This window comes from Podarcis erhardii (genome assembly GCF_964252035.2).
Source record: "Podarcis erhardii genome assembly, chromosome: 4".
Lineage (NCBI taxonomy): Eukaryota > Metazoa > Chordata > Lepidosauria > Squamata > Lacertidae > Podarcis > Podarcis erhardii.
The window spans coordinates 4579708-4606846 of NC_138508.1; the positions used below are offsets into that span (position 1 = coordinate 4579708).

The 27139-nt window shown below is 48.6% G+C and overlaps 2 protein-coding genes across 6 annotated transcripts in view; one reads left to right on the forward strand and one right to left on the reverse strand.

The window, feature by feature from the left end:
* LOC309340960 (uncharacterized protein) overlaps nucleotides 1–27139 on the reverse strand; it is a 163938-nt gene that overhangs the window by 13085 nt on the left and 123714 nt on the right. Inside the window, exons 1-4 of one of the 5 annotated variants that reach the window (XM_081860281.1) lie at nucleotides 3567–3703; nucleotides 1909–2392; nucleotides 1655–1736; nucleotides 1288–1370 (exon numbers count right to left, since the gene is read on the reverse strand). The exons of 3 other annotated variants lie outside the window; for them this stretch is intronic. In XM_081860281.1, the coding sequence (XP_081716407.1) occupies nucleotides 1288–1370; nucleotides 1655–1736; nucleotides 1909–2301 (558 nt within the window). In that variant the 5' untranslated portion in view covers nucleotides 2302–2392; nucleotides 3567–3703. Of the gene's footprint in view, nucleotides 1–1287; nucleotides 1371–1654; nucleotides 1737–1908; nucleotides 2393–3566; nucleotides 3704–27139 lie in introns of those variants that run through there. One more of the 5 variants, XM_081860282.1, reaches the window with a different exon arrangement.
* The window catches only part of LOC309340937 (uncharacterized protein), a 31523-nt gene continuing 10482 nt past the window's right edge, over nucleotides 6099–27139 (forward strand). Inside the window, exons 1-5 of the mRNA XM_081860202.1 lie at nucleotides 6099–6130; nucleotides 7392–7884; nucleotides 8081–8162; nucleotides 8446–8528; nucleotides 9413–9539. Coding sequence (XP_081716328.1) covers nucleotides 7483–7884; nucleotides 8081–8162; nucleotides 8446–8528; nucleotides 9413–9539 — 694 coding nt within the window. The 5' untranslated portion in view covers nucleotides 6099–6130; nucleotides 7392–7482. The remainder of the gene's footprint in view (nucleotides 6131–7391; nucleotides 7885–8080; nucleotides 8163–8445; nucleotides 8529–9412; nucleotides 9540–27139) is intronic.

Here is a 27139-nt window from a genome sequence, read left to right on the forward strand (position 1 = left end):
AGTTTCCCAGAGGGAGAAAGCATTCCCCAAGGGGGGGAGGAGAGCAGTGAATCTAATAGAAGGGAGCAAGAGGAACAAGAGGGAAGGACCGGCTGTTCCCAGGAAAGGCAAGGGTTGAGTTCTAGCTCAGATTCAGAGGAGGGGAGATACAAGCCAGCTCTAGCCAGGAGGTTAGAAAAAAGAACGGGAAAGCGAAGGGAAGGGCGCGTTCAACATTTTGAGGGTGGCTGGTCACGGAGAAGCAGAGCTCAGAAGGTATCTGAAAGAAGGGACTCTGAGGAATAATATTTAAGAACCGTTTATAAGATTATTTTGTTAATACGCAATAAAAAGTTATAGAAGAACAAGAAGCGTTCGTGTGGTGATCTAAAGAGGACAACGACCAGGCCTGACATCTGAGACAGTAGAAATATGATCTGCTACACAACGTTCTGTTGTTTCCTTCCTGTTAATTGCGGTGTTGTTTCAATAGGATTGCTTTGCTGCACATTTTAATTATGGGTGCTTATTTTATTCTGCGTTTTAATTATGGGTATTTGTCTTTGTGCAAATAGGTGGTACTCCACATGTGGTTTTCAAATCATTCTGCCTTCGCAAGCGTTCCAGTTTGCCTGATGGAAGGATCCACTTTCTCCTCTCCACATGAGCTGTTCTGGGAAGGTTCCCTCCCAAAGCCCTAGAGCCAAATTCAAGGGGTTCATGGGGGCATGGAGAGGGGGAGAAATGGGGGGGCTGGTTAGTTGAACCCAGGCCACTAGTTGTTGTCATTTGTCCACTGCTTAGAAACCAATTTTTTCATTCAGTTATCAATCTAGAAATAAAATAAGCCTCTTTTGGATGGCCATCTGTCTTGGATGATCTAGCAGAGATTCCTGCAATCCAGGGGGTCTCCTGGCTCTGAGATACAAGCAGGGAGGGTGGCTTCTGGCAGAAGGAGAGGGAGCCACCGGTGGCTCCTCCTTCTCCTGACTTACCCCTGCCTCTTGACCTTCTTCTCCCACTCGCCTCCTTTCTCTTCTGCCTCTGATTCTGCACTGCATTCTGCCACAGAGTCTCCCAGCTCACTAAGCCCTGTTTCCCCTTCAGCTTCTGACACCTCCTCTTCCCAGGCTTCTCCTCTTCCCCCTCTGACCGCTCATCCTTCCTCCACCTCCACTCCTTCGGCTCTGAGCCATCTTCCTTTCCTGGTTCCCCGGCTGCTTCCTCCCACCATTCCTCTGTGCCCAACCAGTCCATGACATTGCTCCATCCCTCGGCCTCTGTCGCCACAAGGCAGCTTCCCCTGACCTGATCTGGTTCCACAGCCGCTGCTTCCCTTCTGCCCCCATGAAAAGGCGGATCAGGAGGTCTTGCCAGCATCCTTCTGCCACCTGCAAGAGAAAAAAGGTAAGCAGGACGCCAGGAGTGCCTGCTTCTCTCACAGGTGAAACAGGGCATCTCTAACTACAGATGGGCCTTTGAGAAAGCCTTACCTGCTGAGAGCATTTGGACGTTTGTGCCCATTTCATATGTTTGTTGTGCAGAAATTCATCTCCCCTCCTCTGGACCCTTCTTCCCAACTGTCTCCCCCCAAAACAGGATGAAATGAACCCTCAGATAAGTTGGAAAACCGACAGAATGAGACCAAACGGAGAAAAACCACCTTCCTCCTTACCCAGTGGCCTCTCTCTGGTGTCCAACGGAGGCCTCTCTGCCTCACAGGAATCCAGGTCCATTTCTGCAAAGAGATCCTTTCCCTGAAAAAGAAACAAGGATTCAAAACAGAGAATGACAAAGACTTGAAGGGTGTCAGATGTCATTCCATGGCTGTCTTCCCAGAAAAAGGATGGGTCATCAGCAGACCATTATGGGATGTTCTCTGTCCTGTTTGGAGCCCCTTGGGAGTATCCAGAGGAAAGTCTCTCTCACCTGCTTTCTGTCCTCTGCCTGACTCAGGAGGAAACCTTCGGCCAGGGCCACCGCCTGTGAACTGGTCTCCGCTCCACAGTCCCTCACCCAGCTCTCCATCTCCGGGGGAAGGACAGCCAGGAACTGCTCCAAGATCACCAGGTCCAGCATCTCAGCTTTCGTGTGCCTTTCTGGCTTCAGCCATTGGTGGCAAAAGTGGTAGAGTCGGCTGCAAACCTCTCGGGGTCCTTTAGCCTCCTGGCAGTAGAACTGCTGGCCCTGCACCTCTGAGCGGAGGGTGTCCTCCTCACCCAGGATCTTCTGCACAGAGTTTTCCCAGAATCCCTCACTGCTCCCAGTTTGGCTTGCATGGCCTCTTCCTGTTCCAGGGCCAGCTGAGTCTCGCTCATCCATCCGTGCTCTCAGGAAGCCTCTGAGAGATCGGAAGAAACCCTTTGGTCTTCTGCCAAGTTCTGTCCGTCTAAATGAGAAGTTCTAGCAAATCCTACAAAGCAAATACATTGTTTTGTTACAGAATTTGTAGGACAGGGGAAAAAATGGTTCCCTGAGCAAGTATGGATGAGTCTTGCTGGGAGCTAGGGCTGGACTTCACCGCATCCCAGACAATGAGATATCTTTTTGAAAAGGAGGAGGAAGAGGAGAAGAAATAAGTCTCTAACCTTCAAGCAGAATGTGGAGGCAACTGAAGGGATTTCTGTGAGATCCTGGTTTCTATTTCTGGCCAGTCAATGCATTTAGTCAGAAGTGACTGACAAGGGAGTCATTTGTATCTTGTGAAAAATGGATGCTTGGCTCTTGTGGGGGTCCTCAGGAGTTGTTCTCCCCCCACCCCAACTTTCCTGCTTCTGTCTCCTTTTCTTGCACTTGGACTCTCTGCCGCTCTCCAGACAGACCCCTGGGGTGGGGTCCCTTTTTCTTTGCTCTGAGGGCCAGATATGTGTCTGGCCAACCCCCTGAGGGCCAAGTGGGCGGGGCCAAAGACACCTCCCTTGAAATATAAGCGGGAAATTTTTTATTCTTATATTATTATTATTATTATTATTAACACACACACAGCCACTGATGCCAAGGTCCCTCGAGGTTCGGTGAGTAGCAGCGCCCATTTCCGGCTGCTTTGCCAGCACCAATCCCTTTGGGACAGAGAGGATGTGGTCCTGGGATGCCCTGCTCTGGGTGCGAGGGGATGGCTGCAGTGGCCTCCGTGGGGAGCTGCCCTGGGAGACACTGGGAAACTGGTCCCCAATGCAGCAGCCAGACTATGGCCTGGGATCCCTCTCTTTATTCCTGCCCTTTCTCTCCCACCTTTTTTTTGGAGGGGGGGCTAGTCCACCTCCTCCTCCAGCTTTGGAAAACCATTTGCACATGTTTCCTCTGTTGTGCAATGAGGCTGAGCGACGTCACACAGAGTTAAAGTCCCAGGGACTCCTTTGTTTAAAGAAGGGAGATTTCGTGGGAGTCAGGGATCCTCTGATCTGCAGGAAGGAGAGCGGGGCAGCCCTGGCCCCTCCCTGGCAGGACCCTCTCCTCCTCCCTGACTTGGGGTCCCCCCCCCCTGCAGGAGCAGATCAGGCCCCCCAGGCCCCCTCCCCTGCTGCAGCCCTGGGACACCCCCTCCCTCTCCCCACTGCACCTTCTGGGGGGAGAGAGAGGAGACTCACCAGATCCCAGGAAGGGACAGCGAGGCAGCCCTTGCAGGAGAGACCCCAAAGCAGGAAAGGACTGGGGGGGGGGCTTGGCTCGGGAGGACCTGGCCCCCCTTGCTTCCTGGCCTCTCTAGGAAGGCAGCTCACTTCCCTTTAACCCTTGCCAAGCCGAGTCCTCCCTCGCTCAGCCCTCTCTCATATTATTATTTCTTATGGATTTAGGGGGGCAGCTTCCCAGATGCCCAGATATCCTTTTGGGGGTGAGGCTCCTGGTTGGACTCTGAGCATCTCCCTCCCTTGGGTGGAAACCAGAGGAAGAGCCTGCAGGGAAAAGGGCTTTGCAGGAGGCAAGGAAGCTCCTCCTGGAATTCCGGAGTGGAGAGACAGGAGGGGATCCCAGGGTCATCTAGTCCAACCCCCAGCAATGCAGGAATCTCAGCTCCAGCATCCAGGGCAGATGGCCCTCCGATCTCTGCTGAGAAACCTCCAAGGAAGGAGAGTCCCCCACCTCCCAAGGGAGACCTTTCCCCTGCCCAGCTGCTCTTAGGTGTCCCTCAAGGCAGCGGGTCCTGAGTTCGAGCCCTGCTGAAATAATCACACTCAGCACTCAGCCAGAAACAATTACAATGTGAAAAACTTTATAAGAATAATTCAAAACATCAAAACTAACAACCTTAAGTCTCTGAAAGTCCTTAAATGAATCACGGTGGCAGACTTTACCCGGCGGAGAACAAGCTGAGCACTGTTCCAGAGTATTTTTCATTCTCATGTAATTATATCTATTTGAAAAAAGATTGGTTAATGAAGAAATCTTTCTAATTTCGAGTGTTGAACTAATTGGCTGATGAAGAATTCAATGAAACAGTAGTTGTTATCTGGAAGCACTGTTCATCAGAGTTCAGAGTTGGACTTGAGAACTGGACATTTGCTGATTATACAAAGTTTCACGAAGACAGGAGTGCCTGGCCTGCTCTGGTCCATGGGGTCACGAAGAGTCGGACACGAATAAACGACTCAACAACAACAAACAACAACAAAGTTTCACAGCTTGTTCTCCACCGGGGAAAGTCTGGCACCATGATTCATTTAAGCACTTTCAGAAATTTTCAGAGACTTCAGTTGTGTTGCTTTTTGATATACCTGACTCATATTTTGCAACACAGAAATAATTGCACTGGCTACCAAGGAGGTACCAAGTGAAGTTCAAAATAAATCATATTCTCATCATGACTAACCAAAACTTTCTTATGCATGTTCCTATGCAAACATACAATAGTATGCAATTTCCCCTTCCAGAAATGCTTACTTGCTAATTCAAAGGACTGAAAATGGATGGTGGTTGTGTTGTAAATAAAAATTTGCCCTTTTCCCTTATGGGGTATCCAAGAGCCCATATAGAGTCCTTACATAGGTTCCCTATTGGTAGGAGAAAATAACAGAGGCCAACCAGAGAATATTGAGAAGCAAAGCAGCTTCTGTTGTAAATAAAAATATGCCCTTTTCCCTTATGGGGTATCCAAGAGCCCATATAGAGTCCTTACATAGGTTCCCTATTGGTAGGAGAAAATAACAGAGGCCAACCAGAGAATATTGAGAAGCAAAGCAGCTAGTAAGCTTGATCTTTATTGATCTGTTGCAACAGGGTGCTCCCCTCACCCGCAGGAGAGGAGGAGGACCCAGAACAATGCTGTGCAAGGGCTTATAAAGACTTTTGAAATTCCCATCCTCTAGATCAAGACCACCCCCAGAAACATTATGCATTCATCACAGAAGGGGTGTAACCTAAGACCACCCCTCAGATACATCCCACCTACATCACAGAAATTTAAATGTTGTTTTTCTCTTGTCCTTGTTTATCTTCTGTCTGGCAGGTTACTTGATTGGATTTCCTGGGGAGCCTGGCCAGTCTTTTGTAGTGGTAAAATACTTATTTCCTGGGCCAGGTCACAGGCTCACACCTTGTATCTTAAATGTGTCCTTAAGACAGGATTTGTGAGGAAAGAGACAATGGGGGGACTTTTCCATTTTGACCATGCAGGGAAACATTTGCTCAGTTTAGGAATCAACATGGTTCCAGGTTGGCTTTCCTGTGCTGATCTATGTACATGTGGTTATGAACGTTGCCATATATCTAAAACCCTAAAATTCCTATCACAGTTGTTACTTTTTTTTACATTAATATACCACCCTTCATCAAGAGTTCTCAGGGACGTTTAAAACATAGAACATATTAAAAGTAGACAAATGATTAAAATGATTAAAAGTAGACCTCAAATTCCTTAAGGGAGGGAGATGCTCAGAGTCCAACCAAAAGTCCCCCCCCCCCGAAATCCATAAATAATAATAAGAATCTGAGGTTGTGCCAAGCGAGAGAGGGCTGAGCTGGAGGGACTCGGCTTGGCAAGGGTTAAAGGGAAGTGAGCTGCCTTCCTAGAGAGGACAGGAAGCAAGGGGGGCCAGGTCCTCCAGAGCCCAGGCCCCTCCCTCCCTCCCCAGTCCTTTCCTGCAAGGGAGGGGGGCGGGTGTTGCTTTGGGGTCTCTGCTGCAAGGGATCCCTCGCTGTCCCCTCCCGGGATCTGGTGAGTCTCCTCTCTCTCCCCCCAGAGGGTGCAGTGGGGGGAGGGGGGGTCCCAGGGCTGCAGCAGGGGAGGAGGCCGGGGGGGGGGCCTGATCTGCTCCTGCGGGGGGGGACCCCAAGTCAGGGGGGGGGGGAGAGGGTCCTGCCAGGGAGGGGCCAGGGCTGCCACGCTCTCCTTCCTGCAGATCAAAGGATCCCAAACTCATTTGACCCTCCGCCCCCCCTTTCAGAAAAAAATCTCCCTTCTTTAAACTAAGGGGTCCCTAGGACTTTAACTCAGCCTCATTGCACAACAGAGGAAACATCTGCAAATGGTTTTCCAAAGCTGGACGAGGAGGTGGGCTAGACACCCCCCCCCCCAAAAAAAAGGTGGGAGAGAGATGCCAGGAGTAAAGAGAGGGATCCCAGCCCAGAGTCTGGCTGCTGCATTGGGGACCAGTTTCCCAGTGTCTCCCAGTGTCTCCCAGGGCAGCCCCCCACGGAGGCCACTGCAGCAATCCCCTCGCACCCAGAGCAGGGCACCCCAGGACCACATCCTTTCTGCCCCAAAGGGATTGTTGATGGAAAACCACCCGGAAATGGGCGCTGCTACTCACTGAGCCTCCAGGGACCTTGGGATCAGTGGCTGTGTGTGTGTTCAGCCATCTAAGAGAATAATAATAATAATAATAATAATATTATAATAATAATAATAATAAATTAGCCGCTTATATTTCAATGAAGGTGTCTTTGGCCCCACCCACTTGGCCCTCAGGGGGTTGGCCAGATACATACCTGGCCCTAAGAGCAAAGAAAAAGGGACCCCACCCCAGGAGACTGTCTTGAGAGGGGCAGAGAGTCCAAGTGCAAGAAAAGGAGACAGAAGCAGGGGTGGGGGTGGGGGTGGGTGGGGGGAACAACTCCCGAGGACCCCCACCAGGTGAGGACCCCCACTAGAGCCAAGCATCCATTTTCCACAAGATACAAATGACTTCCTTGTCAGTCAGTTCTGACTTCATGCATTGACTGGGAGGCAGCAGAAACCAGGTTGATTAATCTGACAGAAATCCCTTCCGTTGCCTCCACATTTTGCATTGCTAGAAGGCTAGAGACTTATTTCTTCTCCTCTTCCTCCTCCTCTTTCTTTTCAAAAAGATATCTCATGGTCTGGGATGTGGTGCAGTCCAGCCCTGGTTCCCAGCAAGACTCATCCATGCTTGCTCAGGGAACCATTCCCCCCCCCCCTACAAATTCTGTAACAGAACAATGTATTTGCTTTGTAGGATTTGCTAGAACTTCTCATTTAGACAGTCAGAACTTGGCAGAAGACCAAAGGGTTCCTTCTGATCTCTCAGAGGTTTCCTGAGAGCACGGATGGATGAGCGATACTCAGCAGGCCCTGAAGCAGGAAGAGGCCATGCCAACCAAACTGGGAGCACTGGGGGATTCTGGGAAATCCCAGTGCAGAAGATTCTGGGTGAGGAGGACACCCTCCGCTCAGAGGTGCAGAGCCAGCAGGTGAGGCAGTTCTGCTGCCAGGAGGCCAAAGGACCCCGAGAGGTTTGCAGCCGACTCTGCCACCTTGACCATCAGTGGCTGAAGCCAGAAAGGCACACGAAAGCTGAGATGCTGGACCTGGTGATCTTGGAGCAGTTCCTGGCTGTCCTTCCACCAGAGATGGAGAGCTGGGTGAGGGACTGTGGAGCGGAGACCAGTTCGCAGGCGGTGGCCCTGGCCGAAGGTTTCCTCCTGAGTCAGGCAGAGGAGAGAAAGCAGGTGAGAGAGACTTTCCTCTGGATACTCCCAAGGGGCTCCAAACAGGACAGAGAACATCTCATATTGCTTTATCGATGGCTCATCCTTTTTCTTGGAAGACAGCCATGGAATGACATCTGACACCCTTCAAGTCTTTGTCATTCTCTTTCTAATATTTCTCACCATTCTCCATTTTGACTCCTTGTTTCTTTTTCAGGGAAGGGATCTCTTTGCAGAAATGGACCTGGATTCCTGTGAGGCAGAGAGGCCTCCGTTGGACACCAGAGAGAGGCCACTGGGTAAGGAGGAAGGTGGTTTTTCTCCACTGGTCTCATTCTGTCGGTTTTCCAACACATCTGAGGGTTCATTTCATCCTGTTTTGGGGGGAGACAGTTGGGAAGAAGGGTCCAGAGGAGGGGAGATGTATTTCTGCACAACAAACATATGAAATGGGCACAAACGTCCAAATGCTCTCAGTAGGTAAGTCTTTCTCAAAGGCCCATCTGTAGTTAGAGATGCCCTGTTTCACCTGTGAGAGATGCAGGCACTCCTGGCATCCTGCTTACCTTTTTTCTCTTGCAGGTGGCAGAAGGATGCCAGCAAGACCTCCTGATCCGCCTTTTCATGTGGGCAGAAGGGAAGCAGCGGCTGTGGAACCAGATCAGGTCAGGGGAAGCTGCCTTGTGGGGACAGAGGCCAAGGGATGGAGCAATGTCATGGACTGGTTGGGCACAGAGGAATGGTGGGAGGAAGCAGCCAGGGAACCAGGAAGGAAAGATGGCTCAGAGCCGAAGGAGTGGAAGTGGAGGAAGGATGAGCGGTCAGAGGGGCAAGAGGGAGAAGCCTGGGAAGAGGAGGTGTCAGAAGCTGAAGGGGAAACAGGGCTTAGTGAGCTGGGAGACTCTGTGGCAGAATGCAGTGCAGAATCAGAGGCAGAAGAGGAAGGAAGTGAGTGGGAGAGGAAGGTTGAGAGGCAGAGGTGAGTCAGGAGAAGGAGCAGCCACCGGTGGCTCCCTCACCTTTTGCCAGAAGCCACCCTCCCTGCTTGTCTCTCAGAGCTAGGAGACGAAAATAGGCTTATTTTAATTAATCACTGAATGCTAAAATTGTTTTCTAAGCAGTTGACAAAGAAGAACAAATAGTGGATTCACCTAACCAGCCCTATAGGATGAAAAATGGGGCCTGCCCCCCATTCCTCCCCCTCTCCATGCCACCCTGAACCGCTGGAATTTGGCTCTAGGGCATTGGGAGGGAACCTTCCTGGAACAGCTCAGGAGGAGAGGAGAAAGTGGATCCTTCTATTGAGGAAACTAGAATGTTTGGGTAGGCAGAATGACTTGGAAAACACAAGGTGGAGTACCACCTATTTGCACAAAGACAAATACCCATAATTAAAACGCAGAATAAAATAAGCACCCATAATTAAAATGTGCAGCAAAGCAATCCTATTGAAACAACACTGCAATTTACAGGAAGGAAACCCCAGAGCATTGTGGAGTAGATCATATTTCTGCTGTCTCAGAGGCGGACATTTCCCTTTTTCTTTTAGGGTCCAGTGTGCTTTGAAGATGTTGCTGTTCGTTTCATGGACGAGGAGTGGGCGTTGCTGGATCCTGACCAGAGAGCTCTGCATAAGGACGTCATGGAGGAGAATCGTGGGATCGTGGCCTCTCTTGGTAAGGCTCCCTGTGGGATCGTCCTATCTGCCTGGAAATTCAAAAAATACGTCTATAGACCAACCTCACATATTTTCACAGAGCTCAATAGTGGCCCCTATAACACCTGGGAACCTAATACCCCCACAATAAACAGTAAATTACAGTTTTCTCTTTGAACAATCTTCCTCAGATTATTCTTTTTTCTACCACGGTTGGGCTGGTCTGAACTGCCCAGGCTATCTTCAATGTCAGCTTCAGAATTGTTAGGAAAGATAAGTAGCTTCAGGTTTTCTGCTTTTGTTTTTGCTCCTGTCAGTCTTGGGTTGACCCAAAGAGATGACTGACATTGGAGATGGAGGGGATGCCATGACTGGGCCAAACAAAATTCATCCCAGAGAAGAAGAGCTAGGCTTATGGAATCTCAGGTAGAAGTAGCAGTGGTGATGATGATGATGATGAGGATGATACAGTGGTACCTCGGTTTACAAACTTTCCGGAACAGGACTGTTCTTAAATCAAGGTAGCACTGTAGTAATAATAATAATTTTTGTTTATACCCTGCCCATCTGGCTCCATTCCCCCAGCCACTCTGGGCGGCTTCCAACACACATATAAAAATGAAACATAAATAATAATAATCTGATCCCATATATAAAGAACTTTAACTTTAAAATGAACAACTTATACTAGTGGCCAAAATTGTGGAAACCTTTTGTGAAAAGTGTATTTCTGAGGTTTGATGGCTCATAACACCACTTTTGTGTGGAGTAATACCATAAAATTATATAGCAATGGAAAGATAATTTAATGAAGATGCGATGACTTTTATGAAGGAGTATTTATTGGAACAGCAGTCATAAAGAAAAAATGTGAAACCCTTGGTAACCATTGGTAACCTTTAGCTTTAATTACGGCCTTACAACCCTTGAAGTGAACCAAGTTTTTAGTTCTGCAGCTGTAATAATGGGAAACCAAGACTGAATTCTGGCCTCTGTTAATTGGGCATTATTGCTGGGTTGCTTCTGAATGACAAGTTTCTTTAGTCGGCTCCAAAGATTTCTGATTGGGTTAAAGTGTGGGCTATTCAGCATGGACTAAAGTGTGGGCTATTCAGGTTGCCATCAGTATGCTGATGACACCCAACTCTATCTGTTGATGGATGGCCATCCTGACTCGGCCCCAGACACACTGACCAGATGTTTGGAAGCTGTGGCTGGATGGTTACGTGGGAGCCGGTTGAAGCTAAATCCTTCAAAGACAGAGGTCCTGTGGCTGGGACGGGACGATATGGGATTGGGGGGGCAACTCCCATCTCTTGCGGGGGCGCAATTAGTGCCAGCACCGTCTGTTAAGAGTTTGGGTGTAATCTTCGACACCTCCCTTTCCATGGAGGCGCAGATTGCAGCTATAACAAAGGCGGCATTTTTCCATCTTTGCCAAGCTAAGCAGTTGGCTCCTTATCTCTCTCGCCCTGACCTAGCCACTGTGATCCACGCGACGGTCACCTCCAGACTGGATTATTGTAACTCGCTCTACGTGGGGCTGCCCTTGAGACTGACCCAGAAACTCCAGCGGGTGCAGAATGCCGCGGCGAGACTCCTTACAAGGTCTTCGCTGTGAGATCACATTCATCTGGTACTATACCAGCTGCACTGGCTCCTGGTGGTGTACAGGATCAGGTTTAAGGTGCTGGTTTTAACCTTTAAAGCCCTATATGGCCTAGGACCCTCGTACCTACGGGACCGCCTCTCCGGGTATGTCCCACAGAGAAACTTACGGTTTTCAAATAAAAACATCTTGAAGGTCCCAGGCCACAGAGAGGTTAGGCTGGCTTCAACTAGAGCCAGGGCTTTTTCGAAGGCTGTGGCTTCGATCTGGTGGAACACTCTGTCAGGACTTGACATCTTTCTGCAGGGCCTGCAAGACAGAGCTGTTCCACCAGGCCTTTGGCCAGGGCACAGCCTGACTCCCTCCTTCGGCAATCTTCACGGAGCTCTGGCCCAATGGTTGCCATTGGTTTGATTTGAATTAATTTTATAATGAATGATTTTAGAGTGTTGTGTTGTACTGTTGTACTGTTTTATTGTTGTTAGCTGCCCTGAGCCCGGCTTTGGCTGGGGAGGGCAGGATATAAATAAAAATTATTATTATTATTATTATTATTATTATTATTATTATTATTCCCAGGCCATTCCAGCAGTGAAATATCATTATCTTGAATGTATCTTTTGCACACAGCAGCAACATGACATAGAGCTGAATCCTGCTGAAAATATATAAATGCTTCGGTATCTGGGAAAAGATCACCTGCGGAACACTTCAGTTTGGGCTCACGTATTTCGTTTATGCATTTTCTTGCATTTATATTTCCATTAATGACGCAAATTCTGCCCAGACCTTTTGCTGCCATACAACCCCAGATCATCACACTGGGTGTTTCACAGTTGGTGCAATGCAAGAAGAATCTTCTCTGATTCTTCTCCTCTTCTCCGATTAAAGAAACTCGCGTATTTCATGCCATCACTACCAAGCAAGGTAGTGCCCTTTTTAAAAAAAATAAAGTTTTTTATTTATACAACAAGAAAAAAGGAAAAAAACACAAATACCAAATTACATACAAATTACAAAAATAACCTTAGACACATAATTTTCTTAGCAAACAATAAAACATCTATTGGTCTTAACACTAAAGACCCAACCTCCCGTCTATTCCATATTTCAAATTCATATTACTTATTGCCAATACACACTTTTATCATAATTAAACTTATTCTTAATAAATCTAATTTCTTATATCTACCTTGCAACTATTACTGAAGTTCCTCGAATGCTGCGACAGAATTTAAACTACTATATTTATTTTTCAGATATTCTTTGAAAACCTCCCATTTTGAAACAAATTCCTGTTTTGATTTATTCTTTATTTTTTCTGATAAACCATCTAATTCGGCATATTCTGTCAGCTTTTGGATCCAATCTTGTATAGAGGGGATTTCATTACTCTTCCATTTTGCTGCGATCAAAACTCTTGCTGCCGCCATCGCATATAAAAAGATACCCTTCCTCTTTTGTGGAATATCCAAATCTGTTATTCCCAGGAGGTAGGCCTCTGGTTTTTTATTGAAAGAGATCTTTAGCATTTTTTGCAGTTCTGCAAGTATACTCTCCCAGAATACCTGTATTTTCCTACATATCCACCACATATGGTACAATGTTCCTGAGTCTCCGCATCTCCAACAATTACTTGACACATTTTTATACATTTTGGAAAGTCTCCATGGTGTTAGATACCATCGATGTTGCATTTTTTGAAAGTTCTCTCTAATCGTGTAACAGTTTGTGAATTTCCAATTGATCTTCCATAAATTTTCCCATTGGGCCATGGTTATTGAATGGCCAAAATCCTGGCACCACCTCACCATTGCCACTGTTACCTCCTCCTCCTTGACTGTCCAGTCAAGGAAGAGTCGATAAGTTTTGGAAAGAGTTTTTCTTTTAGAATTTACAAGAATTTACAAGATCAGATTTGAATCGGGACATTTCTGTTGAGAACCCCTTTTGTTTGTCAGGTTCTTGCTGTTACGATATGAGTGCAACGCAGCTGCAAACTGCCAGCTTGTTTACATCACATGATGTGGCTAGTCCTGGGAAAGAATCTTCCAGGCAGCTCATGGGATACACAAAGCTTTGTTCCGTGTGGTAATGGTTATAAGGGGTTACTTGTGCGTAAGTTGCCGTTACTTTCGGCTAGATTGCCTGGCTAACCATGCCTTGGCTGACAGCCCTCCACTCCGTGACCGGTCAGTCAGTGGGCGTTTCTTGAACCTCTTCCAGCATAGAAGCTGTTTGACGCCCAGTCTCCGCCTACTTTCCCTGCGCGGAACCCTTCTGCGCAAGGAAGGACTGGGCAGAGGTGTGCCTGCGCTCTCTCCACTAGGTTCGGGCGAAGAGTCTTGGAGACCCCTCTCCGAATCCTCCATCTCCCTCCCTTCTCTGCTGGTGTTGCGCTGAATACTTTCCCCTCTGCTGGTCCCCTCTCCTGCATCGCTCGGGAGCCTTGCCTCCACCTCTCTCTCCGATGTCAGTTCCCTGACATCCACCTCCCTCCCAGGACCCCCTCCACCCCCGGCCCGACCCTGTGACGTAACTTCGTCTCCCTCTTCAGCCGACGATGCAGGGAATCCCTGGAAGGAGCTGCCGTCGTCCTCCGAGGACTCAAACCCCGCTTCCCACCCGCTCCGATTTCTTCGCGTGGGACGGGCTTCCCAGTCCGATTCCTCCTCCTCTGACGCTTCTCCTCCTTCCTCTTCGGAAGCGGGAAAACCCACAAAATCCTCTTCCTCGTCTGTGGTCCCAAATCGCTCCTCCCAGAATCTCTCTATCAGTTTGGGCTTACCCAGATACCTGTCGTGGAACTCCTCCACAAGATATCCATCATCTATCTCCCCCGCGGGAACCCACGTGTTTTCTGACTCGGGTTCTCCCTCCCAAGTCACCAGGTACTCCCCTTGCCACCCCCGCCACCGTGAATCTAGGATTTCCATAGCTTGGTTGTGGTGTTCCCTCTCCTCTACCTGCGGGTGTCTGATGCCTTCTCCCTCTCCCCCCCAGAACTCCCGTTCCCCTCTGTATGGTGAGAGTAGGGACCTATGAAACACCGGGTGGATTTTCATGCTGTCTGGCAACTTGAGCCTGAATGCCACAGGGTTCACTTGCTGCGTTACCTCAAAGGGTCCCAGCCGTTTTGGCCTTAGCTTCTTGCACCCTCCCTTAAAGGGTAGCCCTTGGGTGGACAACCACACCCGGTCCCCCACCCTTATAGTCTACCCTTCCCAGCGGTGCTTATCTGCTTGCCTCTTGTAAACTTCCTTGGCCCTTTCCAAGTTCATCTTAAGTTGCTGGTGCAGGGCCTCCATTTCTTCCACAAACTGTTCTGCCGCAGGCACGCTCCACCCTTCCTCCCCCCTCCCGGGAAAGGCCCTGGGGTGACACCCATAATTGGCCATAAACGGGCTCATTCCCGTGGACACATGCTCAGCGTTATTGTACGCAAATTCAGTCAGCGCCAGTCTCTCTACCCAATCGTTCTGTCTCTCGTTGACGTAGCAGCGTAGGTATTGCTGCAAAATACTGTTCGCTCTTTCTGCTTGCCCGTTGGTTTCCGGGTGTCTCGCCGTTGAGAATCCCACCTCCACCTGCAATAAGTTCATGAGCCTCCTCCAGAACTGCGAGGTAAATTGTTTCCCGCGATCCGAGATGACCCTCGAAGGAGCCCTATGCAGCCTGAAGATGTGATCAACAAACAACTTGGCCGTTTCCTCTTCCGTTACTGCATGTGAGCAAGCTATGAAGTGGCACATTTTGGTTAGCAGATCCACTACTACCATGACTGCTGTCTTCCCTCTAGACTTGGGCAAATCTGTCATAAAATCGATAGATACCACCTCCCGGGGTCTTCCCGGTGTGGGTAAGGGTTACAGCAATCCTGCGGGGGCAGCCGTCTCCCCTTTAGCCCATTGGCAGCGGTCGCACCCACATACATACTCTCGTACATCTTCCCTCACCCTTGGCCACCAGAACTGCCTGGTAACCAGCAACATGGTTTTGTATTGACCAAAATGCCCCGCCGTTGGGTTGTCGTGAAGCTGTTTGAGCACCCTTTCCCTCAAGGTCTCCCCTGGTACGTACATCACCCCCTTGTAGTACAGCAGCCCTTCCCTTTCCTCAAAGCCTCCCTGGTTTTCCCTTGCTTCCCGGAGTTCCCTGATTCTTGTTTGAGCGAATTCGTCGTGGCGAATCAGCTCGGTTAGTTCTCGTTTCCCAACCAACGCTCCCCCACACACCCATCGTTCCTCTGGGAACACGTGTCTGACTTCCGGCGGTCCCTCTCCTTCCGTGTACTCCGGCTTCCTGGACAGCACGTCTGCCCTTACGTTCTCTTCTCCCGGCACGTACCGGATCTCGAAGAAGAACTTGGAGAACTCCTGTGCCCATCGAATCTGTCTCTGGTTGAGAACTCGAGCCGTTCTCCAGTATTCCAAGTTCTTGTGGTCCGTGCACACCTGGATCTTGTGCTGGGCTCCTATTAGCAGATGTCTCTATTGCTGAATGGCTGCGTAAATTGCAAGCAGTTCGCGATCATACACCATGTAGTTTTGTTCCGACTTGCTCAGCTTCCGCGAAAAAAAAGCGCACGGTCTCAAGCTTTGCTGGCCCCCCCCCCGGCTGCAACAACACCGCTCCGACGGCCCGATCCGATGCGTCGGTCTCCAGCCTCATTGGCTTCTGCAGATCCACATGCAGAAGGTGCTCCTCCGAAGCGAATTCCTTCTTTAGTCTTTCGAAGGATTGTTGGGCACTTTCTGTCCAGATGAACTTCCTTTTGCTACTGAGACAATCTGTGATGGGTGCGGTCAGGTGGGCGAATTTTTTGATGAACTTCTGGTAGAAGTTGCTGAACCTGAGGAACCTCTGCACATCCTTCCGTGTTTTGGGGGTCTTCCAGTCCAGCACCGCCTGCACCCTGCTGGGGTCCATAGCTAGGCCCCTGTCCGACAACTTGTACCCCAGAAATTCAACTTCCCTGGCGTGAAATTGGCACTTCTCCAGCTTGACCCACAACTGGTGCTTCTGCAGTCTCTTTAGCACTTCCCTGACGTCCTTGACATGCTGTTTCTCATTGTCTGAATAGATTAGGACGTCGTCCAGAAATGCTACGCAGTTCTTGTACAGCAGGGAACCCAACACGTGGTGCATGGAGGCTTGAAAACAGGCGGAGCCTGACTGTAATCCAAATGGCATGACTAAGTACGCAAGGGCCCCCAGGGGGGTGAACATGGTGGTTTTCCATTCGTCCCCCTCCCTCATCCTAATCAAATTGTACGCCCCCCTGAGGTCCAGCTTGGTGAAGATTTTCCCCTTCCTCACCCGTGTTAAAATGTCATCAATTCTGGGCATTGGGAAGGTCACGGGTTCCGATACAAGGTTTAATGCCCTATAATCCACGATCAATCGGGGCTGATTAGTGTTCTTTTTGTCCACAAAGAACACCGGACTGCCCCCCACTACCTTAGATTCTCTTATGAAACCTCTTTTCAGGTTCTTGTCAATAAAGTCTCGCAACTCCTGCATCTCCCTGTCAGACATGGCATACAGCTTACCCACCGGCAGCTGAGCCCCTGGGAGCAAGTTGATTTGGCAGTCAAAGGGCCTATGTGGTGGTAGCCTGTCCGCCTCCTTCTCATTGAAGACCTCCTGCAAGTCAGCGTACTGTGGCGGCACCTCTCCTCTCGGCTCCACCGTCATTCCAGCCACCCTGGCCACCCTCAACCTTGGCTTTCCCCCCCCAGACAGTGTTCCAAACAGTGAGCTGACCCGAAGGTGACCGTCCTCTGATGCCAAGCCACTACTGGATCATGTAGGGCTAGCCAGCTCATGCCTAATATTATTGGGGGTCCCGCCAGTGTGGCCACGTGAAAGGCAATGGTTTCCGTGTGCCTGGAAACCTTCATTCTCATTGGTGGGGTTTGATGCGTCACCTCCCCTCCCAGCAGTTCCCTGCCATCTATCGTTGTGACTTGGAGGGGGAAATCCAGGGGCAGTAGGTGGAGTTGGTGCTCTAGAGCGAAGTCCTTGCTGAAGAAATTGCAGGAGCTGCCTGAATCCAGCAGTCCCTTCACCTTGACTGGGTGTCCATTTGGGAGTTCTAGCACCACCTCTATGGCTATTGACGCCTTGGGGGGGTCTGGTTGGGGCACTTCAATTAGTTACCGGCCTGGCTGCTGTGCCCGCTGATTGGCAGCCAAGCGTTGGCGTTTCCCTGCACCTTCTCCTCTTCCCCCTCCTCCTCACCACCAGCGGCTCCCATCATCCCTTGCCAAGCCTTTCTTTGCGGACAGGCCTTGGCAAAATGTCCTGGCCGTTGGCAGAGGAAACACTTGGTGCTTTTGCAGTCCTTTCCCTCCCTCTTGTGCCCTCCGCTGGCGGTTGAAACCTCACGCGCGCGCGCTCCATCGATTTCCATTGGCTCAACGGACTGGGAAGGCTGCCTTGGCATCTCAGGAATGCAGTAGTCAAGGCAACGCTCTCCTCTCCCCTCCCGCTTCTCCAAAGCGCGCGCTTCCTGTCTTACTCCTATCGCAAGCACAGCTTTGGTCAAATCGTCCATCGATTGCGGGCGGGGCAAGCGGGAGAGCTCGTCCTTCACGGCTGGGGACAACCCCTCCTCAAACAGCATTTGTATAGGGGGAGAATCTAAGTTCCACTCCAGCCGGTGTATTAACATCGCAAAGCGGGACCAGTAGTCCCTAACTGATAGATTCCCCTGCTTGCACCCCATCAGTTCCCGTCTGGTCACACTCTGTTCCACTTGGCTGGAATACATCGCGTCCAAAGCCTGAAAGAACTTCCGAAGGTCCTTCAAGGCAGCATTCTGCGTAGCCATTAGGGGCCTGACCCATTCACGCGCCCCATCCTGCAGATGCCCCACGATATATGCCACCCTCTCTGCATCATCAGCAAAGTCATCGTGCTGCAGTTCCAAAGCGTACTCTATTTCCGTTCGGAACGCGTTATAGTCCTGGGGCTTCCCCCTAAACTTGTGTACCAGTCCTGGCACCTTCCTTGCCACGGGGTGGGTCTGACCTGCGGATCCTGAGCTCGCCTTTCATCCAGCCGCGTCGTCAGCAGAGCCACATGTTGTTCCAAATCTCGGTTCCTCTCCACCAGATTCTGCACACCTGCAGCTTGCTCCGCGGCGCCGCTGGCACTTCCAGTCTGACTTATGGTCTCCTGCCTGTGCACAAGTAACGTCAGAGACTGACGGATTGCTGTAATCGTTATAAGGGGTCACTTGTGCGTAAGTTGCCGTTACTTTCAGCTAGATTACCTGGCTAACCATGCCTTGGCTGACAGCCCTCCACTCCGTGACCGGTCAGTCGCTTGCAGAATCCGTCAGTGGGTGTTTCTTGAACCTCTTCCAGCATAGAAGCTGTTTGACGCCCAGTCTCCGCCTACTCTCCCTGCGTGGAACCCTTCTGCGCAAGGAAGGACTGGGCAGAGGTGTGCCTGCGCTCTCTCCACTAGTTTCGGGCGAAGAGTCTTGGAGACCCCTCTCCGAATCCTCCATCTCCCTCCCTTCTCTGCTGGTGTTGCGCTGAAATCCTTCCCCTCTGCTGGTCCCCTCTCCTGCATCGCTCGGGAGCCTTGCCTCCACCTCTCTCTCTGATGTCAGTTCCCTGACACGTGTGTAATATGAGACCTTCCTGTTGCATTTGTAAAGGAAGTCTGAGTCATTTGCTTGGAGAAGTTTGAACTGATCGGACATGTTTTTTTTGTAGAGCTGTAAAGTCAGAAATAAACAAGATGTAAAAGGACTTTCTGACTATTCTTCTTTCCCCTGTGAAAGGGGAGAAGGGGGTGTGCATCTTCCACGCTTTTAAATACCTTTTTCATTTCATTATAGAACATCTCCCAGAAAGCCTTAATTCTTGGGCATGTCCACCAAAGGTGAAAGAATGTACCTTCAGTCTCTTTGCATTTCCAACATTTATTATCGGACAAATGATAATTTTTTTTGCGAGTTTGACTGGTGTCATGTACCACCTGTAGATCATTTTCATTATATTTTCTCTTAAGGCATTACATGCCGTGAACTTCATACCTGTGGTCCATAACTGTTCCCAGTCAGCCATCATAATATTATGTCCAACATCTTGTGCCCATTTAATCATAGCAGATTTCACCGTTTCATCCTGAGTGTTCCATTTCAACAGCAAGTTATACATTCTTGACAAGTTCTTAATTTTGGTATCTAACAGTTCTGTTTCCAATTTTGATTTTTCCACCTGGAAACCATTTTTTTTGGTCCAAATTATATGCCTCCATTATTTGGTAATAATGGAGCCAGTCTCGCACTCTATTTTTTAGTTTTAATCTCGCACTCTGCAGTTTTAATCTGTCTCCCTCTTGTTCCAAAATTTCCCAATATTTCAGCCATTTGGCCTCCATATTGAGCTTTTTCTGAGCCTTTGCTTCCATTGGTGACAACCACCTTGGGGTTTTATTTTCAAGCAAGTCCTTATATCTTATCCAGACATTAAACAGTGCTTTTCTGACAATATGGTTTTTAAATGCTTTATGTGCTTTGACCTTATCATACCACAAATATGCATGCCACCCAAATAGATTGTTAAAACCTTCTAGGTCCAGCACGTCAGTGTTTTCAAGAAGCAGCCATTCTCTCAGCCAGCAAAAAGCGGCTGATTCATAATAAAGTTTTAAGTCTGGCAGGGCAAATCCACCTCTTTCTTTAGCATCAGTTAATATCTTAAATTTTATTTGATGCTTCTTGCCCTGCCAGACAAATCTAGAGATATCTCTCTGCCACTTCTTGAAACAATCCATTTTATCCAAAATTTGCAATGTTTGAAACAAAAACAGCATCCTTGGCAATACATTCATTTTTATCACAGCAATTCGGCCTAGCAATGATAGCTTCAGATTTGACCATATTTCTAAATCCTTTTTCACTTCCATCCAACATTTTTCATAATTATCCTTAAATAAATTCACATTCTTGGCAGTCATATTAACCCCTAGATATTTCACTTTCTTAACCAGTGTTAATCCTGTCTCCTTCTGAAACCTCTCTCTCAGTCACTGTTAGGTTTTTCTCTAAAACCTTAGTTTTCATCTTATTCAACTTAAAACCCGCTACCTGACCAAATTCTTGAATCAGTTCCAGTACTCTTTTAGTACTAGATTCTGGCTCCTGTAATGTCAATACCAAATCATCGGCAAATGCTTTCAATTTGTACTGTTTAGCTCCGACTTGTATACCTTTAACCAATTGGTCCCTTCTAATCATGTTTAAGAGAACCTCCAGGACCGATATAAAAAGCAATGGAGAGATTGGGCAGCCTTGTCGTGTTCCTTTCTCTATCTTAAATTCTTCCGTCACTACATTATTCACAATTAATTTAGCCTTTTGTTCTGAGTAAATTGCACCTATGCCGTTTTCAAAACCTTGACCAACCCCCATCCCCTGTAAATTCTTCTTCATAAAACTCCAAGAAATATTGTCAAAGGCTTTCTCCGCGTCCACAAATATCAAAACTGCTTTGGTGTTAATATTCACTTGTAGTTTTTCTAAGATGTTAATTATGTTCCTCGTATTGTCAGACAAGTGTCTGCCCGGGAGAAAGCCCACTTGATCTTTATGAATTTCTTCTACTAGTACCTTTTTTAGTCTTTTAGCCAAAATATCTGCAAAAATTTTATAATCCACATTAAGCAAAGATATGGGGCGGTAGTTCTTGAGCTGTGTCTTCTCAGACTCTGTTTTTGGTATAAGTGTAATATAAGCTTCCTTCCACAACTCTGGTGCCTTTTTCCCTTCCAATATTTCATTACAGACTTACTTTAAGGGTTGTACTAACCATTCTTTCAGGGATCTATAATATCTTGAAGTCAGACCATCCGGTCCTGGAGATTTGCCTAGTTGCATGTTCTGGATGGCCCCTTCTACCTCCTGCTCCGTTATTTTGTAATTCAACATTAGCTTATTTTCTTGAGAGATTTTTTGTAATCTATTTGTTTTCAAAAATCGATCAATGTCCATTTCTTTCTGCATCTCCTGTGTATATAATTGTTTAAAGTACCTCTGGAAGCACTTTCTGATCTCCACTGGATTCTGTATATTCTTTCCTTCCACTTCCAAGTTTGTAATGGTATTGAGTTTTTGTCTTTTTTTCATTTGCCAAGCCAGCAGTTTTCCGCATTTATTTGCCGATTCAAATGTCTTTTGTCTCATCTGTTTAATTTTCCATTCTATTTCCTGGTTCATCATTTTCATATATTGTACTTGATATAACTTTATCTCTTTCAGAATCTCCTGCGACTGTGGTTTCGCTCTCAGTTTCTTCTCTCCTTCCTTTATTTTCTCCAAAATCTTGTCTTTTTTCTCATTTTGAACTTTCTTCTTAATCGCATTCTGTTGTATCAGAAATCCTCTCATAACCGCTTTGCTTGCGTCCCAAATTACTCTTTTTTCAACAGTGGTGTTCATATTTATCTCAAAATAGTTGGGCCTTCTTTGTCACTTCTTCGTTCCCAAACAGTGTCATTCATCCTCCATCTGAAGGAACCAATTGGTGTTAGTTTCATTTCCATCTTCACAGCATTGTGGTCGGAGCAAGTTTTAGGGCAAATTTCCACCTTTCTAGTCTTCGGAGCCAGCCCTCTAGTCACCCAAATTTGGTCAATTCTTGTCCATGTCATTTTGGCCTCAGAGAAGAAAGTTCCCTCTCTTCCCAAGGGGTTCTTCATTCTCCAGATGTCAACTAAATCCATATTGTCAGTTATATCTAAAAAAGTTTTTGGTAGTCTACCATCCTTGGTAACTACCTGTCTCTGTGCCTTGTCCATATTTGTAGACACCACTCCATTCATATCCCCCATCAGAATCATATTGTAATCCATATAGTCCATCAGAGTCTCATGTAACTTTTTAAAAAATTCCGATTTCCCCTCGTTTGGTGCATAAATGCCTACTATCAAAAATTTCTCTCCTTGTGATTGGATTTCAATTGCAACAAATCTTCCTTGGTCATCTTTAAATAAAAATTTCAGTGATAGGCTCTCCTTTGCATAAAGTACTACTCCTCTTTTTTTAACTTTGTCTGATGAAATAAATTCATGTCCCAGTCTTTTATTGCTCAATACCTTCCTGTGTAGCCTTATCACATGTGTTTCTTGTAGACAAATCAAGTCCAATTGTTCTTTTTTTAATAAATGAAAGACTCTTCGCCTTTTTTCCGGGGAGTTCAGTCCATTAACATTCCAGCTTAATGCTTGCAGTGCCATGATGTAGTTACTTTGATTTTCCTCCAACTGCGCCCAATGCTTGCTCTTGTTCTGTCGGTGGTGTTGGTATCACTTTCACTGGGCAGTCCAGTCCAAAGGATAGTGTTGCTATGTCCACTATCGGTGATCTTCTGTCCAATACTTTTTGCTCTAGTCCTCTATCTGGTGATCTTCTGTCCGATGCTCCTGTCTCTTTTCCAAGTTCCTTCTGCAGATCTTCTTCGTAGTTACTCAAAAACTTTTCTTTATCCTCAACTGATCTTATTTTTATTTTCCTTCCTTTAAAACTGAAGGATAGGCCTTGGGGAAATTCCCACCTGAAGATGATTCTGTTCCTTCTCAGCAGGACAACCAGATCTCCATAGTTGGACCTAAGGTCCAAAAGATGTTTCGGGATATCTTTGAATATTTCCACTCTTGACTGCTGTATTACCAAGGTCTTCTGATAGTGCCGACCCAGAATTTTATCTCTCTCTTCTTTAGATTGGAGGGTAATCAAACAGTCTCTTACTCTATTCTTCTTCCTTCCTCTTCCAAGTCTAAAGGCACTCACAATTTTAAATTCTTCTTGTTCCAAATCCAAATCCCAAAACTCTGCAAATTCCTGCGTGAGAAAGTCTATCAAACTACAGTGGTGCCTCGCAAGACGAAAAGAATCCATTCTGCGATTCTCTTCGTCTAGCGGTTTTTTCGTCTTGTGAAGCAAGCCCATTAGCGGCATAGCGGATTAGCGCTATTAGCGGCTTAGCGGCTTTTAGCGGCAAAGCGGCTAAGAGGCTATTAGCAGCTATTAGAGGCTATTAGAAAAAGGGGGGAAGCGAAAAAAATCGCAAGACTCGCAAGACGTTTTCGTCTTGTGAAGCAAGCCCATAGGGAAATTTGTCTTGCGAAGCGCCTCCAAAACGGAAAACCCTTTCGTCTAGCGGGTTTTTCGTCTTGTGAGGCATTCGTCTTGCGGGGCACCACTGTATCCTTCTCCAATTCAGGTACAGCTCTGATCCTCAAATTCGTCTGTTTTTCCTTAAGCTCAATCATAGAAAGCATCGACTTGTGGTCCTCAAGTTGCCTCTGTAGATCTGGGACTCTCTTTGTTTCCAATTGTGTTACCTTGACTTCCACGGCAGCAACTTTTCCCCTGGCTTCCTCTGCGGTCTGTCGGATCAAAATAGATTCCTGTATCAATTTCTGAATGGTTTCTATGTTGGTATTCACCTTTTGTCCCAAATTATTTATACTTTCTGTATTTAAATCGATTAAAGGAGGACTCTCCTGTATGTGAGTGTCTAAGGGCCTTGCTCCTTCCTGCCACTCACCATCTGGCCTGGGGCGGGGCCTGGGGCCTCATAGGGACTGCTGGACTCTGCTGCCCAGGAGGACTCTCCTGTATGTGAGTGTCTGAGGGCCCTGCTCCTTCCTGCCACTCACCATCTGGCCTGGGGCGGGGCCTGGGGCCTCATAGGGACTGCTGGACTCTGCTGCCCAGGAGGACTCTCCTGTATGTGAGTGTCTAAGGGCCCTGCTCCTTCCTGCCACTCACCATCTGGCCTGGGGCGGGGCCTGAAGCCTCATAAAGGACTGCTGGACTCTGCTGCCCGGGAGGACTCTCCTGTATGTGAGTGTCTAAGGGCCCTGCTCCTTCCTGCCACTCACCATCTGGCCTGGGGCGGGGCCTGAAGCCTCATAAAGGACTGCTGGACTCTGCTGCCCGGGAGGACTCTCCTGTATGTGAGTGTCTGAGGGCCCTGCTCCTTCCTGCCACTCACCATCTGGCCTGGGGCGGGGCCTGAAGCCTCATAAAGGACTGCTGGACTCTGCTGCCCGGGAGGACTCTCCTGTATGTGAGTGTCTGAGGGCCCTGCTCCTTCCTGCCACTCACCATCTGGCCTGGGGCGGGGCCTGAAGCCTCATAAAGGACTGCTGGACTCTGCTGCCCGGGAGGACTCTCCTGTGTGAGTGTATGGGGTCCTGCTCCTTCCTGCCACTCACCATCTGGCCTGGGGCAGGGCCTGATGGGCCTCACTAGAACAGTTGCTGTTACTGCCGGAGGGGTGCAGAGTGCTTTTAAAATGTTTTAAAATTTTTATTTTGAATTTTTTGTATGTGGGGGGGGTGCGGTGGATGTTTATTGGGCCTGGGAATTTGTTTGATTTTATGTTTTTGTAATTTTTGTAATTTTTATTGTTTTTTGTTTATATTGTCTTATTTGTGTTTTTTGTTTGTTTGTTTGTTTGTTTCTTAAAGGGGTTATTTTGTTCTTAAGGGGAGGGGTCAGGGCTGCCGGGGAATGGGCCCCAGCCCACAAAATGGCTGGGATATGCTTCACAGGGGGGAATGCACTGGGACAACCGATCTCAGTGATCACGGGTAGGAGGAGGAGTTACGCTAAGACCAGACCATGTCATTACAGAGGAGGCAGGTTTAGTCGTTGTCTGAGGACTATCCCTGCCTCTGGGTCTGGTCCTGACCGGATGAATACTAGAATCAGCAAGGGATACCCACATGACCTGAAAGTGTTGCTGTGCAATGCCAGGTCAATGATCCATAAGACCACTGCCATCCATGACTTGATCATGGATGGAGGACTTGACCTGGCATGTGTAACAGAGACTTGGTTGGATGAAGCAGATGGGCCTGTCCTTGCCGCTGCTTGTCCACCAGGTTTCTCTTACGCACAGCAACCCAGGTCATGTGGGCGGGGAGGGGGGGTTGCAGTGATTTTTAGGAAGTCATTAGTTTGCACCAGGCGTCCTATTGGGAAGACCCAGTTTTCTGAGTGCATGTTCTGGAAGTTGGGCAATAGGGGCAGTACAGGATTCCTTTTGGTGTACCGACCTTCCCGCTGCACCAAGGATTCCCTGCCCGAGCTGCTTCAGGTCGTGGCGGATGTTCTCCTGGAGACACCTAGCTTGGTCGTCCTAGGGGATTTTAACATCCATGCCGACACGACCTTACAAGGGGCCGCTCGGGACTTCGTGGAAAGCATGGCCTCCATGGGGCTGTCCCTGAATAAGTCTGGCCCAACCCATAGCCGCGGACATGCCTTGGACCTGGTGTTTACCTCTACGGATGTTGGTGATCTGACACTAAGTAAAAGTGAAACGAAAGAAGTGCCATGGTCAGATCACTTCCTGGTGCAACTGGACTTCTCCGCGACCCATCCCCTCTGCAGGGAGGTGGGACCGATTCGGATGGTCCGCCCCCGCCACTTAATGGATCCAAATGGTTTCCAGAGAGTGGTTGGGGATGCTTTATCCCATGTTGATGGCCTTTCAGCCGATTCCCTGGTGGCCCGCTGGAATGTGGAGTTAACCAGGGCTATTGACTGTTTGGCTCCGAAGCGCCCTCTCCGATTGCATGAAGCCCGGAGAGCCCCGTGGTTTTCCACGGATCTGAGGGCAATGAAACAATCGTTGAGACGGCTAGAGCGCCGGTGGCGGATAACTCATTCTGAATCTGACCGGACACGGGTTAGAGCTCAACGTCGAGCCTACCAAGTGGCGATAGCGACGGCGAAGAAGACTTTCTTCACCGCCTCTATTGCATCTGCAGAAAACAGCAGCAGGAGACTCTTTCAGGTGGTTCGCAATTTAGCGGAACCACCTGTAACATCGGGGCCCAGTACGGGCCACATGTTCTCCTGCAATGATTTTGCAAATTTTTTTGCAGATAAAATCGCTCAGATTCGGGAAGAAGTAGACTCCACCGTGGGAGCAGGGCCGGGGCGGGAGAGTGCTAGAGTCCTGTCTGGTCAAGTTGTGTGGGATCAATTTCAATCTGTTACCTCCGAGGATGTGGACAGGCTGCTTGGACGAGTGAAGCCAACCACCTGTCTCCTGGATCCTTGCCCATCCTGGCTTATAAAAGCTAGCCGGGAAGGACTGGGCGATGGGCTTCGTGGGGTGGTGAATGCTTCCCTCCGTGAGGGAGCCTTCCCAGACCCGCTGAAAGAGGCGGTTATTAAACCGCTTCTTAAAAAAACATCTTTAGATGCGGCCACGATGGCCAATTATCGCCCAGTCTCAAACCTCCCATTCTTGGGCAAGGTGATTGAGCGAGTGGTTGCTGAACAACTCCAGGCACGCCTGGAAGAAGCGGACCATTTGGATCCCTTCCAGTCGGGATTCAGGCCTCATCATGGGACTGAAACTGCCTTGGTCGCACTGGTTGATGATCTCCGGCGGGCTAGGGACAAAGGTGAGAGCTGTTTCCTAGTTCTGCTGGATCTCTCAGCGGCGTTTGATACCATCGACCATGACATCCTGCTGGACCGTCTTGAGGGGCTGGGAGCTGGGGGCACTGTCATACAGTGGTTCCGCTCCTTCCTCCTGGGCCGTGTTCAGAAAGTGGTGGGGGGGGATGAGTGTTCAGACCCCTGGCCGCTCACTTGTGGGGTGCCTCAGGGTTCTGTCCTCTCCCCCATGCTTTTCAACATCTACATGCAGCCACTGGGAGGGATCATCAGGAGGTTTGGGCTGGGTGTTCATCAGTATGCAGATGATACCCAGCTCTACCTCTCTTTTAAATCAGAACCAGTGAAAGCGGTAAAGGTCCTGTGTGAGTGTCTGGAAGCGGTTGGAGGATGGATGGCGGCTAACAGATTGAGGTTGAATCCTGACAAGACAGAAGTACTGTTTTTGGGGGACAGGAGGCGGGCAGGTGTGGAGGATTCCCTGGTCCTGAATGGGGTAACTGTGCCCCTGAAGGACCAGGTGCGCAGCCTGGGAGTCATTTTGGACTCACAGCTGTCCATGGAG